Source organism: Sardina pilchardus, chromosome 2 (assembly GCF_963854185.1).
Source record: "Sardina pilchardus chromosome 2, fSarPil1.1, whole genome shotgun sequence".
Lineage (NCBI taxonomy): Eukaryota > Metazoa > Chordata > Actinopteri > Clupeiformes > Clupeidae > Sardina > Sardina pilchardus.
In genome coordinates, this window is record NC_084995.1 from 29787687 (window position 1) to 29802214 (window position 14528).

At 44.4% G+C, this 14528-nt stretch overlaps 1 protein-coding gene across 2 annotated transcripts; it reads left to right on the plus strand.

Moving 5' to 3' along the window:
• The first annotated feature begins 938 nt into the window (after positions 1–938).
• On the plus strand, positions 939–11845 carry plxdc2a (plexin domain containing 2a). 2 transcript variants are annotated; one of them, XM_062525659.1, is made up of 14 exons: positions 939–1538; positions 4316–4515; positions 4982–5122; positions 5334–5403; positions 5511–5633; positions 6322–6440; positions 6564–6663; positions 6794–6889; positions 7104–7185; positions 8099–8159; positions 8296–8509; positions 10108–10146; positions 10643–10803; positions 11142–11845. In XM_062525659.1, exons 1-14 carry the CDS (start codon positions 1451–1453, stop codon positions 11364–11366), a joined length of 1719 nt encoding a protein of 572 aa, XP_062381643.1. In that variant the 5' UTR covers positions 939–1450; the 3' UTR covers positions 11367–11845. The 2 variants fall into 2 exon arrangements, with proteins under 2 accessions (XP_062381643.1, XP_062381652.1); XM_062525668.1 differs by having other exon boundaries at positions 939–1467.
• The last annotated feature ends 2683 nt before the right edge of the window (positions 11846–14528 follow it).

Genomic DNA, 14528 nt, shown 5'->3' on the forward strand with positions numbered 1-14528 from the left:
TCATCGTTCCGTTATTTGAGATGTACAGACCCTCTCAGACATGTGAGACATATCACACCCTTCTCACAGGAACTGCTGTCTTCACAGGTGAACCAATTCATAAATACATCTCTCTCTCTCTCTCTCCCTCTCCTCTCTCTTTCTCTCTATCTCTCTCTCTCTCTCTCTCTCTCTCACACACACACACACACACACACACACACACACACACACACACACACACACACACACACACACACACATACCTTACACACGCAGTAATTGTAATATTACTCACAACAATAATGCAATAAACACTACTGTACCTAGTGCACTATGCCATATTAATTCATTTGTGCGGTTATCATGAAGTGCAATTAATATTCATTATTTTTACATTATGCATGTACATTATTGAGAAATTCCAGTGGAGTGGTCGTTAGCCTCATGTTCAGGAAGTTGAGCTTTGTTTTCATATGTGAACTGTGGTTGGAATACCTACTATTTAACAGCATGTTGACATCTAAAAGAGTACATTCCTGCAAGATTCAAAACCCAAGGGCACAAAACTGCCTCCGTTTTATTACAGTACTTTGCTCCCACAGACCTGACTAGACATCACTAATGTCTGGAAGACATATTTCCTTTGCTTATTTCAGAGATATCAATTGCTCATCGAAAAAAAGCCCGTTACTCCCAAACGCTGCATTACCCACCATTAGTAGTCACACCACCAATAAATATGGAACAGGAGTCAGACATTGACCAGGTTTGTTTGAATATGAATCCCTAGAAAACATGAACATACACACTTTGGCAATACTATTGTACATTGGGTTGCTTTTCTCTGAATAGGGTGCAGAATTATGACGGCGGTCTCTGTCAGAGCGAGTGGGGTGCAGCTGTTACAGGAAAGTGTGATCTAGCGTCAGACATAGCGGCGTGATGCACGCAGGCACCATTTGCTTAAAAACAAACCGCGGCTGCAGTCCGACTTAGACAGTCTAGACACGCTTCTGAACCACGGAACCTCAATCTATAGCTTACAATAGCATAGTTCACATAGAAACAATTAACAGCGCACCTCCTCTCAGTACTTTCAGCAACTTCTTTGGACTTACTGCTCTAATAATGGCAAGTTAAACTACCTAGAGGAATATAAGGGGCTGAATAAGCACTGCATGGACGACGTTTGAGAATGGATTCGGGTTGATTGAAACGAGGCTATTGTGCACTACTTGGAACTTTAGGCTGTTAACTATTGCGTGCATCAATCTCACTGAAATTATAAATATCTTGTTCCTGATAGACCGTGTCTTACAGGCATTGTCCTTATGAACTCCTGCTCGGTCGTTGCAGAGGATACATTTTATCCGATAATGGACTCTTAGCAAATCTTTTGGACACCTTGAATCATTTCTTCAAGACGAGGAACGACAAAAGGTGTTATTGGAGGAAGTAGACCGCGAGCATGGCGATGGTTGCTCAGTTAAGTATTGCTGGAGTGTGTCTGCTCTCACTGGTGAAAATAACCTGCGAGGAACTTATATCCGCGGACGGTGAGTTATGCACAGGTCAAGCACTTCAGTTTTGTGTTCTCTTCCATTTCTGAAAGGTTAACTATTTGTCTTTTAAAAATAAACTGAATTGTCCTTGTATCATATAGTTTGAACCGTGTTGTAGCCTATTACATGCCTGGATGATGATGTACTGTGTAGTAGGTTCGTATCTTATTCTCATGCTGGAAGCAAGTGCCAATTCTGCTGTAGGCTATGAACTACTGCAGCATTCGCATGAAACAAATTAAAGCATAGCCTACTGGTACGTCTTAACTAATTGTCTCTGCATAGTCTTAAATCAAACTCTTACCCTACTGATAATTTAAATTAGAATTTTGAAGTTTGAAATTAAGCACTTATCCCTTTAGACGGTTGATCAAAAGAGACGTTCGCTTTGCAAATTAATCTTGCCCAAATGAACAGTGCCGTAGGATACCATCTAATAGTGCCTAATGGCGAGGAAAAAATATAGAAAAAGTTGCTCATTTATAAATTGCTATAATATAAATGTATAATTATTTAACAATTCATATTATATCACATATAACGAGATATAGGTCTACTTTAGATAGCTTAATGAATTGCTATAGAGAAAATTAAATACACATTTAGAACAAATCCTCTCATTACGTTTCCTGGTTGGCTCTTGAAATCAGTTGAGATGCCTCTACATTTTTGAACAAACAGTGCGAGACTGGGAGAGGGGTGGAGGAAGAGAGAAATAACATCACAGGCTACTGACAGTTGTCCTGTCTGTAGGGAAGGCTTCGTGCGTATGTAGTAGTCACCTGAGAATAGGAGGTTCCTTTTTGAGGCACGAGCATCAGCCTCCCGTGGCTGTATGTTTGGTGACGAGACACTGTGGGAACCACACTGTGTGCGCCATTGATGCTGAATGCTTGAGACTCTTTGCTGTTGTGTTGACACAGGATGTTAATATGGTACAGGTGACTGAGGTGATGTTTTTGTTGTTACAGTATACACAGATGTTGAATTTCTTATGTTGATTGGGAGTCGTTCTCAATCCATAGGTTCAGGCACATGTCCTTGAAAGCAACACTCAAATGTGACAGGCAAACCTTGAAGGTTTCTCCCATGCCCTGTTTATGGTGGCATACTTTGATGCTCCTTGTGTGACACAGTTCACAGTTCATTGTCGGTTCAATGCGCCTGTAACCTCACATTCATTGACTATATTGTTGATGCAGCTCAACACATACGTAAGAGTAGTATTTTGAAAAGGCATCAAATGTACAGTATGTTGCCGTTAATTAATTAAAACTGACATATGGTCCACTACTTACAGTATGTTTATGTGTGGGAACTTGAATTTGAAACATGACCCACATGCAAAAAAACCTGATGATTGCTGTTTAAGAATGCATTTGAGCTACATTGGGTACACCTAAGTAACATCCTGTACCTAAACAGCTCGGTACAAATGTGTGTACCTTTACATCCTTACTTCACAACATGAACACAACGTGTTTTTAAGTAAGCTCTCATTAAGGTTACCCTGCCTCCCTTGACCTTGTTAAAGCTTTAACTGCTTGTTAAAGCAGTGCACATTTATTTGTTGACAGTCTTGTAGCATTTCCAGTCCCTCCTCAACCCATTCTGCATAATGGTCATTGATACAGTATATAAGGAGAGAAACTGCCTTTGAGTCTTGACAGCACACCGGCTATTGGAAAAGTGTCAAAAGTTTGTGGAAAGTGAATTGAGTCGGAGAGCCCCAGGTGAGCACGGGGGGCAAGGTAATATATGTGTGCCTTTTGTATCTCACTGGCAAGGAGAAAATGTGATGACTTACAAACTCAGTTCAGAGGTCCAAGTTCCCAAGATAAATGCTAAGCAACCAATCTGCTGCTTGAGCTCACCAGAATGGAAACTCTTGACAAATCCATCAGTCTGTAGGCTGTAGCCATGCAATGTATTTGTGCTGTGTTCACCCAGGCTTAAAGGATACAGATTTACCACCACAGCCTCTGTCGTGTCTTTTCTCTCCTACAGCACATGAGAGAAGAGCTCAGTAAACCTGAGAAATATGTTGTGTTGTAACTGTCCTGGGAGTAGTACTCTCTCACACAAAGAATCATGACTCAAACAGCTATTAATGGTATATGACATATATGAGTGTGAAATATTCTCAGCTCGAAATTCTCAGCAGAGAATGTGTCTCCAGTTTTGCACAGTAGGTTGCATATTAAACACATGAAATCCCATAACCAATAGCCCTTTCTCATAGTAGCTGTCCTACTTAAATGTCCCTCCTGTCTGTACCTCAGTTGTGTGTATCATACCATGATCTCCCCAAACATGTTTTGTCTATTCAGGAATTCCCATCAGTGTGATAGTGTTGATGTTTTGCAATGGTTGGAAGGCACTAGACACTAGACACTAGACAGATTCCATGATTGTCATCAGGAGGTGTTCTGGTGCTCCAGACAAAACATTGCCACTGGCCCCATATTACCCTCCATGTGTGCCTGTGTGAAGAATGTGTGGCATGTTTTCACTCTCTCTTGAGAAAAAAAAAGTGTTTGGACACACTCTTGTCAGGAAGTTGGAGTGTGTTTGTTTGGCCAGCAGATCAGGCCACTGGACTGTTTGTGTTCTTGAAACTGTCAGCAGGGTGTGCGGTGCGGAATATTGCTCGAAAAAAACAGCCATGGTTGGGTTTTTGACTGTGTGGGTCTTCTGTCCTTCAAGTAAACCTCAAAAATTGGCTCAATGCATCTTGAGTAAACACTGTGGTCTGCGCCTCTTCGTTTCAGTGTTCACCTACGAGCACCTGGACATTCTCCAAGAGCAGAGGGAGTCGGGCCTGGAGCCGCACGGCAGGCGATGGAAGAGGTGGCTCTCCCCGGCCAGGTTGGACGAGCCCTCCCAGCGGCACTACCAGGAGAGGCCAGAGCCGGAGCGCTTCCCTGATGTGGTGACAGACGACAGCCAGGACAACAGCTCTCAGATTGAGGTAGAGCCACAGGGAGAGCGAGGGAACTCAGCATAAATATTATATGTCACCCCTCCCCCCCACCCCACACACACACACACACACACACACACACACACACACACACACATACACGCACAGACTTACATACACACACAAAAAGAAGGGATTTACACCGCTGTGCTCCTGAAGCAGATGACCATGATGTCAACTGGAAACGCAAACTGTGACTGTGAAACTGTGAAATCAAAAAGGTCACCTTGCTTTTGAGAAATAATGATGCTGTGAGGGACTTTTCCAAGCATGCTGCTATTGTTTTCTCACCAATCGCTGCCAGTTAATTACATTATGCATGAAGTCATTATATAACAACATACAGCAATTCTTTAGAGACCCGTCTCTCTCTCTCTCTCTCCCAGGAAAATGATTACCATATTAACGTGCTCGTCCATACATTAACATTCTGGTATACCCTTCGTCTATACAGAGAGACATGGATCACAGTTACTACATCTCCAAAATGTATGGACCCTCGGACGCCGCCAGCACTGAGCTGTGGGTGAACATTGAGCAGATGGACAAGGCAAAGATCCACGGGATCCTCTCCAACACCCACAGACAAGCAGCGGTAAGCCAGGGGGAAGCCATCTCCGCTCACCGAACAGAGGAGAGGAGAGGAGAGGAGAGGAGAGGGAGAGCTGTCAACAGCCCCCTTGTTTATCACAGAAAGGAGGTGGCATGAAAATGGAGGAAGAAAACGGTCAGGGGAAAGAAAAGTGCAATTACTTTGTTTTGCAGGCAGTGCAGTTCAGTGAATCGTTTTCTCTCTTTTTCTGCAGAGAGTGAATCTCTCATTTGACTTCCCTTTCTATGGGCACCTGCTGCGAGAGATTACTGTTGCCACCGGCGGTAAGGCTTCATTTGCTTTGTGGCTATGAAATGAAATTGAGCTCCTCGCACAAGGAAACAAGGAGAGAGAGCAGGCGTCCAATTACTGTTCACGTCTCTGTGTGCAGGTTTCATCTACACCGGCGACATCATTCACAGGCTGCTGACGGCCACGCAGTACATCGCCCCTCTCATGGCCAACTTTGACCCCAGTCTGTCCAGGAACTCCACCGTCATTTACTTTGACAATGGTATGTCAAGACGCCGACACACGTTTGCCGTAGGTGGACGAATTCAGGCCACCCTTGTTCATTGAAGCCCTGGAAGCTTGTGTGTGACTTCACATACCAGTGACCTAAAAACGATACCAAAAGAGTCTTTTGTACATTCAGAAGTCTGGTATGCAAAGACAAAACACTAATTTCCAAAAAAGTTTCCATTTGATTTTTTGAATGTATTTTACCCTGCAACTGTTACTGATTCTGCATCATTTGAGACTACATCACATACAATGAGGTCATAGAGTTTTGGACTTGTGATATGACACTGTGGAGTTATCTCTGACAGCATGATAAGACTGTCTGTGCTATGGACATTGGAGACCAACCCAAACTAAAATACAGTCCGCGCAGTGGGTGATCAATGACTTGCTGACACTGACCTAGTTTGGCTGTGTGTGTGCGTGCATGTGGTGCGCATGGTGTGTGTGTGTGTGTGTGTGTGTGTGTGTGTGGTGGGTGTCTGTGCGTGTGTGTGTGTGCGTGCTTTCCATCTCTGCGTCTGACCCAGCTTGCTCTTACTGCATCTCTCTGTGTGTGTGTGTGTGTGTGTGTGTGTGTGTGTGTGTGTGTGTGTGTGTGTGTGTGTGTGTGTGTGTGTGTGTGTGTGTGTGTGTGTGTGTGTGTGGTGTGTGTGTGTGTGTGTGTGTGTGTGTGTTAGGCACAGCTCTGGTGGTGCAGTGGGACAACGTCCATCTCCAGGACAGCTTCCACCTCGGGAGCTTCACCTTCCAGGCCATTCTGCACAGCGATGGACGCATCGTGTTTGCCTACAAACAGGTCAGCCCCCAATCCGCCCGGGCGGTCACACCCAGATCATGTGGGATAAATGCCACTGAGTTATTGAGCTGGTGATTGGAGGTATGGCTAGTGAGGAGGACCTGATGTTTATCGCTCTCCCAGGTTCCTGTGGACATCAGTGACATCAGCTCTGTGAACCACCCTGTCAAAGTGGGACTGTCTGATGCGTTTGTCGTTCTGCACAAGATACAGCAGATACCAAGTGAGGGTGACCCTGTGTTTATTTTCAATCCTCTCCTCCACCAATCAGCTATGCTGCTAGTCTTTTTCTTTTTGTTGTTTCTGTTTCAAATGCTCGCTCTGATAACGTCCTCCTTGTTGTCGTGCGTCAGACGTGCGCCGGAGGACCATCTATGAATACCACCGAGTGGAGCTGCTGAAATCCAAGATCATCGACAACAGTGCGGTGGAGATGCTGCCGCTGCCCAGTAGGTCCTCACAACACAAACAGCACACCTGAGAGCATCTTGTACAGTCGCGTGAACTCTCATTCGCGCTCGACTTCTTTACCGAGCTTTTAGCCAGCAGAGTACATTGTTGGAGCCCATGTTGCTCTTTAATATTAAAGGCGTACGCTGTGAACCGAAATAGTATCATCTCATGGCTTCCCCCCCCGTGCCCCCTTCCTGTGTCTCTCCTCAGCCTGCCTCCAGTTCTCCAGCTGTGAGCCATGTGTCACCGCTCAAATCAACTTCAACTGCAGCTGGTGCAGCCGACTGCAGAGGTACTCTTTGCGGGGTGGAAGGGACAAACGTGCCCATAATGATGTGAAAGGCTTCTGAGCTGGGTAGATGAAGAGTTGAAACATTTTGGATTCCAGATCCACATTTTTTCAAAAATCTTGGCTGTGCATGTACAGTATTGGGTTTCTTTTTTCATTTTTGCTGCCACAGTCTGCCAGTAGAAGTTGTCGTTTTTTGGATGACTGATATCAGTTCTGGAAATGATATGCACATTTTATTCCCTTTGCTGAAGTGTTACAATCACATCGTTATTGATTGTTAATTTTTCATAGTTATCTATTCTGAAAATTCATACGCCGTTAAACGACTACAGCCATTGAGTATTTCTATGAAATGGAGATTGTTCCATCTCAGTGGTGCCTGCAGGCGCAGCCTCCATGTCCTCCCCGAGTTTAGACCTCAAAGTCAGTGTGGCGATAAGCTGTCCTCCCGAGCTTAATGCAATTTGGTCTTGCAATCCCACAGTGTCTGTTCTCCGGCTGCCATGTATCATTACTCCTCTGCTGTGCATCAGCGAGAAAGACAGATGAATTAGCCGCTGATATAATGTATAATAAACACGTTCTCACTCTGCATTCCTGTCCGGCTGTCGTTTGGGAGGAGATTAATGCTAGTTTAAGCTGAACTGCCGAGACGTGGGGAATAATGATCGCGGCCAAGCCCATTTCACTTTCAAAGCGGGGTCCCGTGGTGGAACTAAATAGGTTTTTTCGCATTGTAATTTGTCATGTTTTGTGCTGTTGGACACCTGTCAAGGTTAGTGGCTGTAGCACACTGCAGAAAAATTTACATTTCGGGGGTTTGTGACTCTGCTGGGCCGGATTGGAATGTTGCTCTTGTTTGGCCCTCCTCCCTCCCCTTACTCATGGCTAACAAATGTCCCTCTGCTGCCAGATGTTCCAGTGGATTTGATCGAAACCGGCAGGATTGGGTGGACAATGGATGTCTAGATGAGGTGCCAACACAGTCTTAGTTTTCTCTGAATCAGTGGTTATTTTTCCAGTAAAACAACAGAAGTGCTGTGTTGTTTTTTTCAGGGTGTGTGTTTCACTGCGGCTGTTTCACGGTGGGTGTTCTTCTGTGTTGCTCAGGTGAGAAACCAGAGTTGTGCGCTCAGCATGGACATGAGCGCCACGCCTTCATCGCCCGTGGCAACCACAGACAACAACGTCAAGGCAACAACAGCGGGACAAAGACCCACCACCTTTGCCTCCACCACCCTCATCTCTACCACCATCTCCACCACCAGGAGAACAAACCCGACGTTCTTCACCACCCAGCTGCCAAGCAGCATTCCCACTGAGGGTTGGTGACCCACTTCTCTATCGCCGATTCAGCATCCTCGTGCTAAGTCAATGTACACTATACAAAACATACAATTACATTTACTGCTCCTCAGACATGACAGTGCGTGTATCATAATGCAGACGGTGATAAAGTGAGGGATGAGACAACGTAATTAGAAGCCTCTGTTAGACATCAAATAAATGCCAAGGATTCCACGCGCTGTAAAACCTGGTCGAGAAACGACATGTCGTGACAAGAAACAAGAGTCTAGTTCCAGCAGGGAGAAAACAAAGGGAAAAGAGGAAAAGTTTAGAGGTTGAGATCAGCTCTCCCCAAAGTTCCCTCCCTGCATGGCTCTCTGGTGCACCATGTACTGTAGGCATTTCACGATTTTTGGGATATGAGAAACTACATACGGTATATATTTTAAATGTGTGTTTTGGGATGAGAAACTACATACAGTATATATTTTAAATGTGTGTTTTGGGATGAGAAACTACATACAGTACACAGTATGTTTTAAATGTGTGTTTTGGGATGAGAAACTACATACAGTATATATCTTTAAATGTGTGCGTTGTTCGAAACTGAGAGTGCCGTCTTTAATGGGGCCTGCGAGAGTCTCCTGTTCTCGGAGGAAGTGCGGAGGCTGGAGCGTGCTGATCATTCCCAGAGCGTTGCCAGGTCACCGCTGTACCTCATGCAGCACATCAGGAAATTCTCCGCTGCCCTGGTTTACTGTAGCACACTCCCCGGCAGTCCCTGCAGTAACATTGAGGATGAACTCTCAGCATGGTTGAAATCCTGTCCTAGTTTTTCTCCTCCGTGCTCCTGGAAAAAGCTGTTAGAGCACTCCAGCAGCTAGCTTCTGGTTCCGGATGAACTGATTTATGTTACCACTGTTACCATTTTAAGTTAAAAAATAAATAAATAAGGTTGAATATTTGTGTTAGTCGGAATGTGAGCCCTGCTGTTAGTATTATTTGTTTTTTGTGAGTAGTAGCAGATTTGATGTTTGTGTGATCTCATTTAGATTCCAGACAGGCACCTCAGCAGTGCTGAACTCATGGAACACTATTAATACCCACAAACGTGCAAGCTGCACATTTCTGCTGCTGCGCTCCCTCTGTAAGCCGGGGGACGGCAGGGAACGCCACTTAGTGTCACATTTGCCGAGCTGCAAGCTCCAACTCCAGCTGCACTATATTTACAAGCCCCCATTTTGTGAGCGCGCTTCGCAACGGCCTACTTGGGCTGCATTGTAAATCTGTCCCTTGATTGTTTTAGCAGCTCTAGTTGAGTGCGAACGGCCTTTTCTGTAACAGGGTCTCACTTTAATTAAACTACATGTAGTATGAGGTAAATCATTGGAGAGTGATATAATGGCAAGTCTAATAAAAAAAAAAAAAAATAGGACATCTCGCTCGTATTGTAGAGCTTGGTTTGATGAGAGGAATCACATAAAAGATCTAAGATTCTAGCAGATTCTTTTTTCCTCTGTTACTTTGCTTTATTACAGTATGTTGAAATAGGTCAAGGGTTACTTTATGTGGGGCTGTGTAATCTGCTGCCCTGTCTCACCATTATGTTGATGACTGATTTGTGTTTGTTTGTAGATGACACGAAGCTTGCGCTGCACTTGGTTGATGAAGGATGTAAGTAATTGGAATCATTATTTCATTCAACCCGATAGTTGTGCCTTGTAGTCTCTGTTTGCTGTTGTACAAGTGACTGACTTTTACCATTTAGCCGGCAAATGCAGGAGTCAATGAAACAATTCCCTCTAGGGGCTGATTGAAAACGCTCCGACTGCAATGTTTATATAGGTTAATAAATCATTGTCTGTTTACTTTACGGGAAAAAAGAAATGTGCAGAATTTGCAGGAACTGCAGTCTAGGAGTCATGACCTCCACCACAGACTAAACTAACACACAGTAAATTACATGTTAACATCAGTCATTACTGTAATGCGGCCATATTTCACATCGCTGGATAAATCACAAATATTAATGAAGGAATGGACCAGTATTTTCTCCTGACTTCCTTGCCGTCTGTTGCAGTAGTGAGAGATGTAGCGATGCTCTAATGGTGGAGAGTCCAGGGCTTCGGCCAATGTTGACTATAATGGCGGTTTGTTTTGCGTGCTGCAGCCAGACAGGTAGCGGACAGCGAGGAGCAGCGCGAGGACCGGCTGCAGACTGGACTGCTGGTGGGCATCCTGTTGGCCATGGTGCTGATGGTGGCCGCTGTGCTGGTGACCGTCTACATGTACCACCATCCAACCTCCTCCGCCAGCCTCTTCTTCATAGAGGTACAGCACAGCACATGCTCACAGACAGACTACATGCCTGATTAATGGTTAATTGGTTAATTGTCATAAAGTTTCTGTAGTCTTCTATGATATACAGTATATATACAGTCATATACAGTCATATACGTACTGTATACTGATCATTTATCTGTGCCACACTCATACTGTGTGTTTGTACAGAAAACATTTTTTTTAAATGAGAAACATTTTTCGGCAGAGATAGTGTTTTAAAAAGCCTTAGCAGTACATTAAGATGTAATAGTGACTCTCTGCTAGTGTCCTGTGGACATCAGCTGTTGTTTGGCCCCTTCATTTGATTCTTATCTGCATGCCTGTAGCGGCGACCTGCCAGATGGCCAGCCATGAAGTTCCGCAGGGGGTCTGGCCATCCGGCGTACTCCGAGGTGGAGGTGGTGGGCAGAGACAAGGAGAGCTTCATCGTGATGGACAAGGACGGCTACGGCGTGTCCGACCAGAGAGAGAGCTACGTGGTGACCGACCAAAGAGAGCGCTTCATCGTGTCCGAGCAGAGGGAATGTTTCTTGGTGATGGACCACTGCTGACACGCGTCGCCCCCGCCTCGTCTTTGCGCTGACCTCCAGAAACACGGGGACACTGTAGCTAGCCCTGGGCCAGCACAGGCACTGTGAGTCGGGCATGTGCTAAGACGAAACTCCACAGTGACCGTTCAAACTACATACTTGCTTGTCCACTATCTCGCAAGACTGACCACACAAACACACACACACACTCAAATAAGCAACACCGTCTTCGCAGTTGTTATATTAGCAATGCTGGATTTGCACTATATCAACAGACCCAGAGATAGGACTCAAGAATGTGAATGTACAGTATCTGAGGTCTTCTCCATGGCATAAGGACTTTGTTGACTATGTAAAATTGAGAGTGCACACTCAGTCGATGCCGTATTAATTACACGTTGCTAATAATGTTACTAGATCTACTGTAAAGCACTGGACTGAATACTTTGCATGTTATTTTTTTTATCACACTATTAAATTTAAATTTTAAAAACTCTAAATATAGGAGAGCTATCGTTACTTTACACGGGATGGTTTGTTATTCAGATACTGCTGCCAAAATATATAACTGGGATTGGTACAGGGCTTTTTCAGAGTTCAGGGATCTGTGTATTTTCTCTGCTGCAGTAAAAGGGAAAGGTGTTCACTCTGACATTCCTGCCAGCGCAGCGCTGTGGCTCTCAGAACTGTCGAGCTGCCACAGTGATGAGGCAGTCAGTCACAGTGTGACATGGAGAACCCCAATTGGAAGGATCAAGTGTGTGAGAATTTTATGGGAGGTGATTTTATACCTGTCATGTACAGGTATATACTAAAGATAGCTAAAACTCTGACTTACGTATAATATTACCCACATAAAACAGTTTATTGAGATCTACTAACTAGTGTATTGGAGTATTAAGTCAAATCCAAATATTGACAATGGCGTTTGGTTTAATTAGAATGGTTGGACTTTTTAAAAGGCCATCTTAATCTAATATACCCCGGAAATCCAGAGTTCTCGCAAAAGCACAATTTGAATTCTGTGAGTCACTCTTGATAATACTCATTACCCATGTCCTTGGAGTCGACCTGCACCAATCACATCGGTGTATCTGATATAGGCGGGCCAGAGGCGAGGTACTGTAAACAGAAGACGACATCAGTCCGGAATCAGTCAGTAAACATTCGTTGTAGTGTTATCCAATTGCATGCAGAGATATTTTCAAATGCAAGCTTGGTGCCGCCCCTCGAGTTGGGCCATTTTCCTATCATTACTGATAGCCAGACCCTAAATCTTTTGTAGATTTGGGTCTGGATTTCCAGGCTAAATCTAATGCACTATTTGCACTAGATAATCTGAAAATAAACTCAAAATGAGTAAGTGAGATATTGAGATGAGCGAGGAAGAGCCAAGGGCGAGGAAGAGGACGAGGACGAGGGAGTGGAGGAGGAGCTCTGGAGAAAGAAGAGCATGAAGACCATAAAGGGAGAGAAGAATGAAATTACGAGACAGTGTGTTACAAAATGTCTAGCCATATACCCCAACACCATCTCTACGCTATTTGCTACAAACCAATAACTTAAGGTCATCATCTGGAAGTGTTTACCCAGAGGTGTCGAGAACTCCATTTAGCCTTGAACAGAACAGAATTGAGACTAATTACAACCATGTGCAGGTACCTCAGATTGGGATGGGACCACACACAGACTACCTCGCACCTCCATGAAGATAAAGGATCAACTTAACACAAATACATTACAATATAATATTACAACGCAATATAATACATTTGCACATAACAAAAATTACAATTATCCAAATGGTTTCTCTGCAACAACTAGACCCAAGAACAGGAACAATAAGCACACAGATGTTAATGGCAAGCAACATGCAGGTGATCAGTTAACATTGTGACCAAATTATGGTGTGACTTATCATGCCCAATTCCTAGTGGTTGCTGTGAAGATATACAGTTCAGGTTGTCTTTAGTCGTCTTTCAGGTTGTCTTCAGTTGAGTCTTGTTGTTTTGTAGTTTATGTTCTGATGCCCTGGCCCATCCCCAGAAACCTATGTTCTTTGTGAAGATTCAGAGTGATTTATGCTTTACACAATGTGTATAATCTGTCTAGTGGATGAGTATGGTTATGTCAGCACAAAAGACTTCCAGAGGACTATTTGTTTAAAGCCATATAGGAACTTTACATTCAGAGGCAGCAGCGAGAGCTGCCTGCTGAAATTGCCATGGGTAAACAAAAGTTAGAGCCATCAATACTAATTCAGACCACCCTCCATAATATTTGTTGAAATTCCTGTTATTCTTCTCTTCTCGTGGTGTACGTGCTCAGGAGAGAATTTAACAGGAGTAGAGGTGACCTTGTCAGGCTCTGCAGAAGTGAATAACAGGGTGGAAAAATGAAATGACCTCCTGAGACCCCAGCCAGCATGGACAAAGATGTGCCTGTCAATCAAGCGCTGTAGCCAAGCAGCACCCGTGCTCGAGAGGGACGCTGAAGAGAGCGGGGGTGTATTTGTTTGGTTGTTCAATTTCGAAACCTACCCTCAGCCAGGGTGACTATCCCCACCTTTAACTGCCACAATGATGAATTGCCCAGAGCTCCTCTTGATGGAAACACACACACACGCACGCACGCACCCACGCACATACACACACACACACACACACACACACACAGACACACACACACACACACACACACACACACACACACACACACACACACACACACACACACACACACACACACAGACACACACACACACACACACACAATCTGAAATTTATCAGGACAGAAGTGTCAGAAAGAGAGGGACAGGACCTCACTGTGGTGTTTTCAAAGAGTAGCGGATGATGAGATGACTATCACTCTTTCTTTAGGGACAAGTAGATGAAAAGTTATCTATGCATAAAAGTGATGAGCTTTCCATGCTTCAACTTGTCACATAATTCCACCATAGGAGTCCATTTAATCTCTGCTGCAGATGTTTTAGTGTCTTGCCGGGCAAAAAGGAGTTGTTTTCGCAATGTCAGAATGTGAATGTTTTTTCCAGAGGACAAGCAGTTTCAGGTAATAGCCAGTCCCTTGAGGGCTGTTGTCTCCTTTAAAGGGAGATTGATTCGTGTGTAGATCCACAGCTGTCAAACTGAGATGTCTGTTGGAAAAAACATTTTCTGTGGTGTC

What these genes read in the sequence shown, in the direction of transcription:
- plxdc2a (XM_062525659.1), top strand. Translation starts at nt 1,451, where the DNA reads ATGGCGATGGTTGCTCAGTTAAGTATTGCTGGAGTGTGTCTGCTCTCA. An exon ending in CAAGATACAGCAGATACCAA is followed by an intron (nt 6,664 to 6,793) that starts GTGAGGGTGACC and finishes GTCGTGCGTCAG; the next exon opens with ACGTGCGCCGGAGGACCATC. An exon ending in ACAATGGATGTCTAGATGAG is followed by an intron (nt 8,160 to 8,295) that starts GTGCCAACACAG and finishes TGTGTTGCTCAG; the next exon opens with GTGAGAAACCAGAGTTGTGC.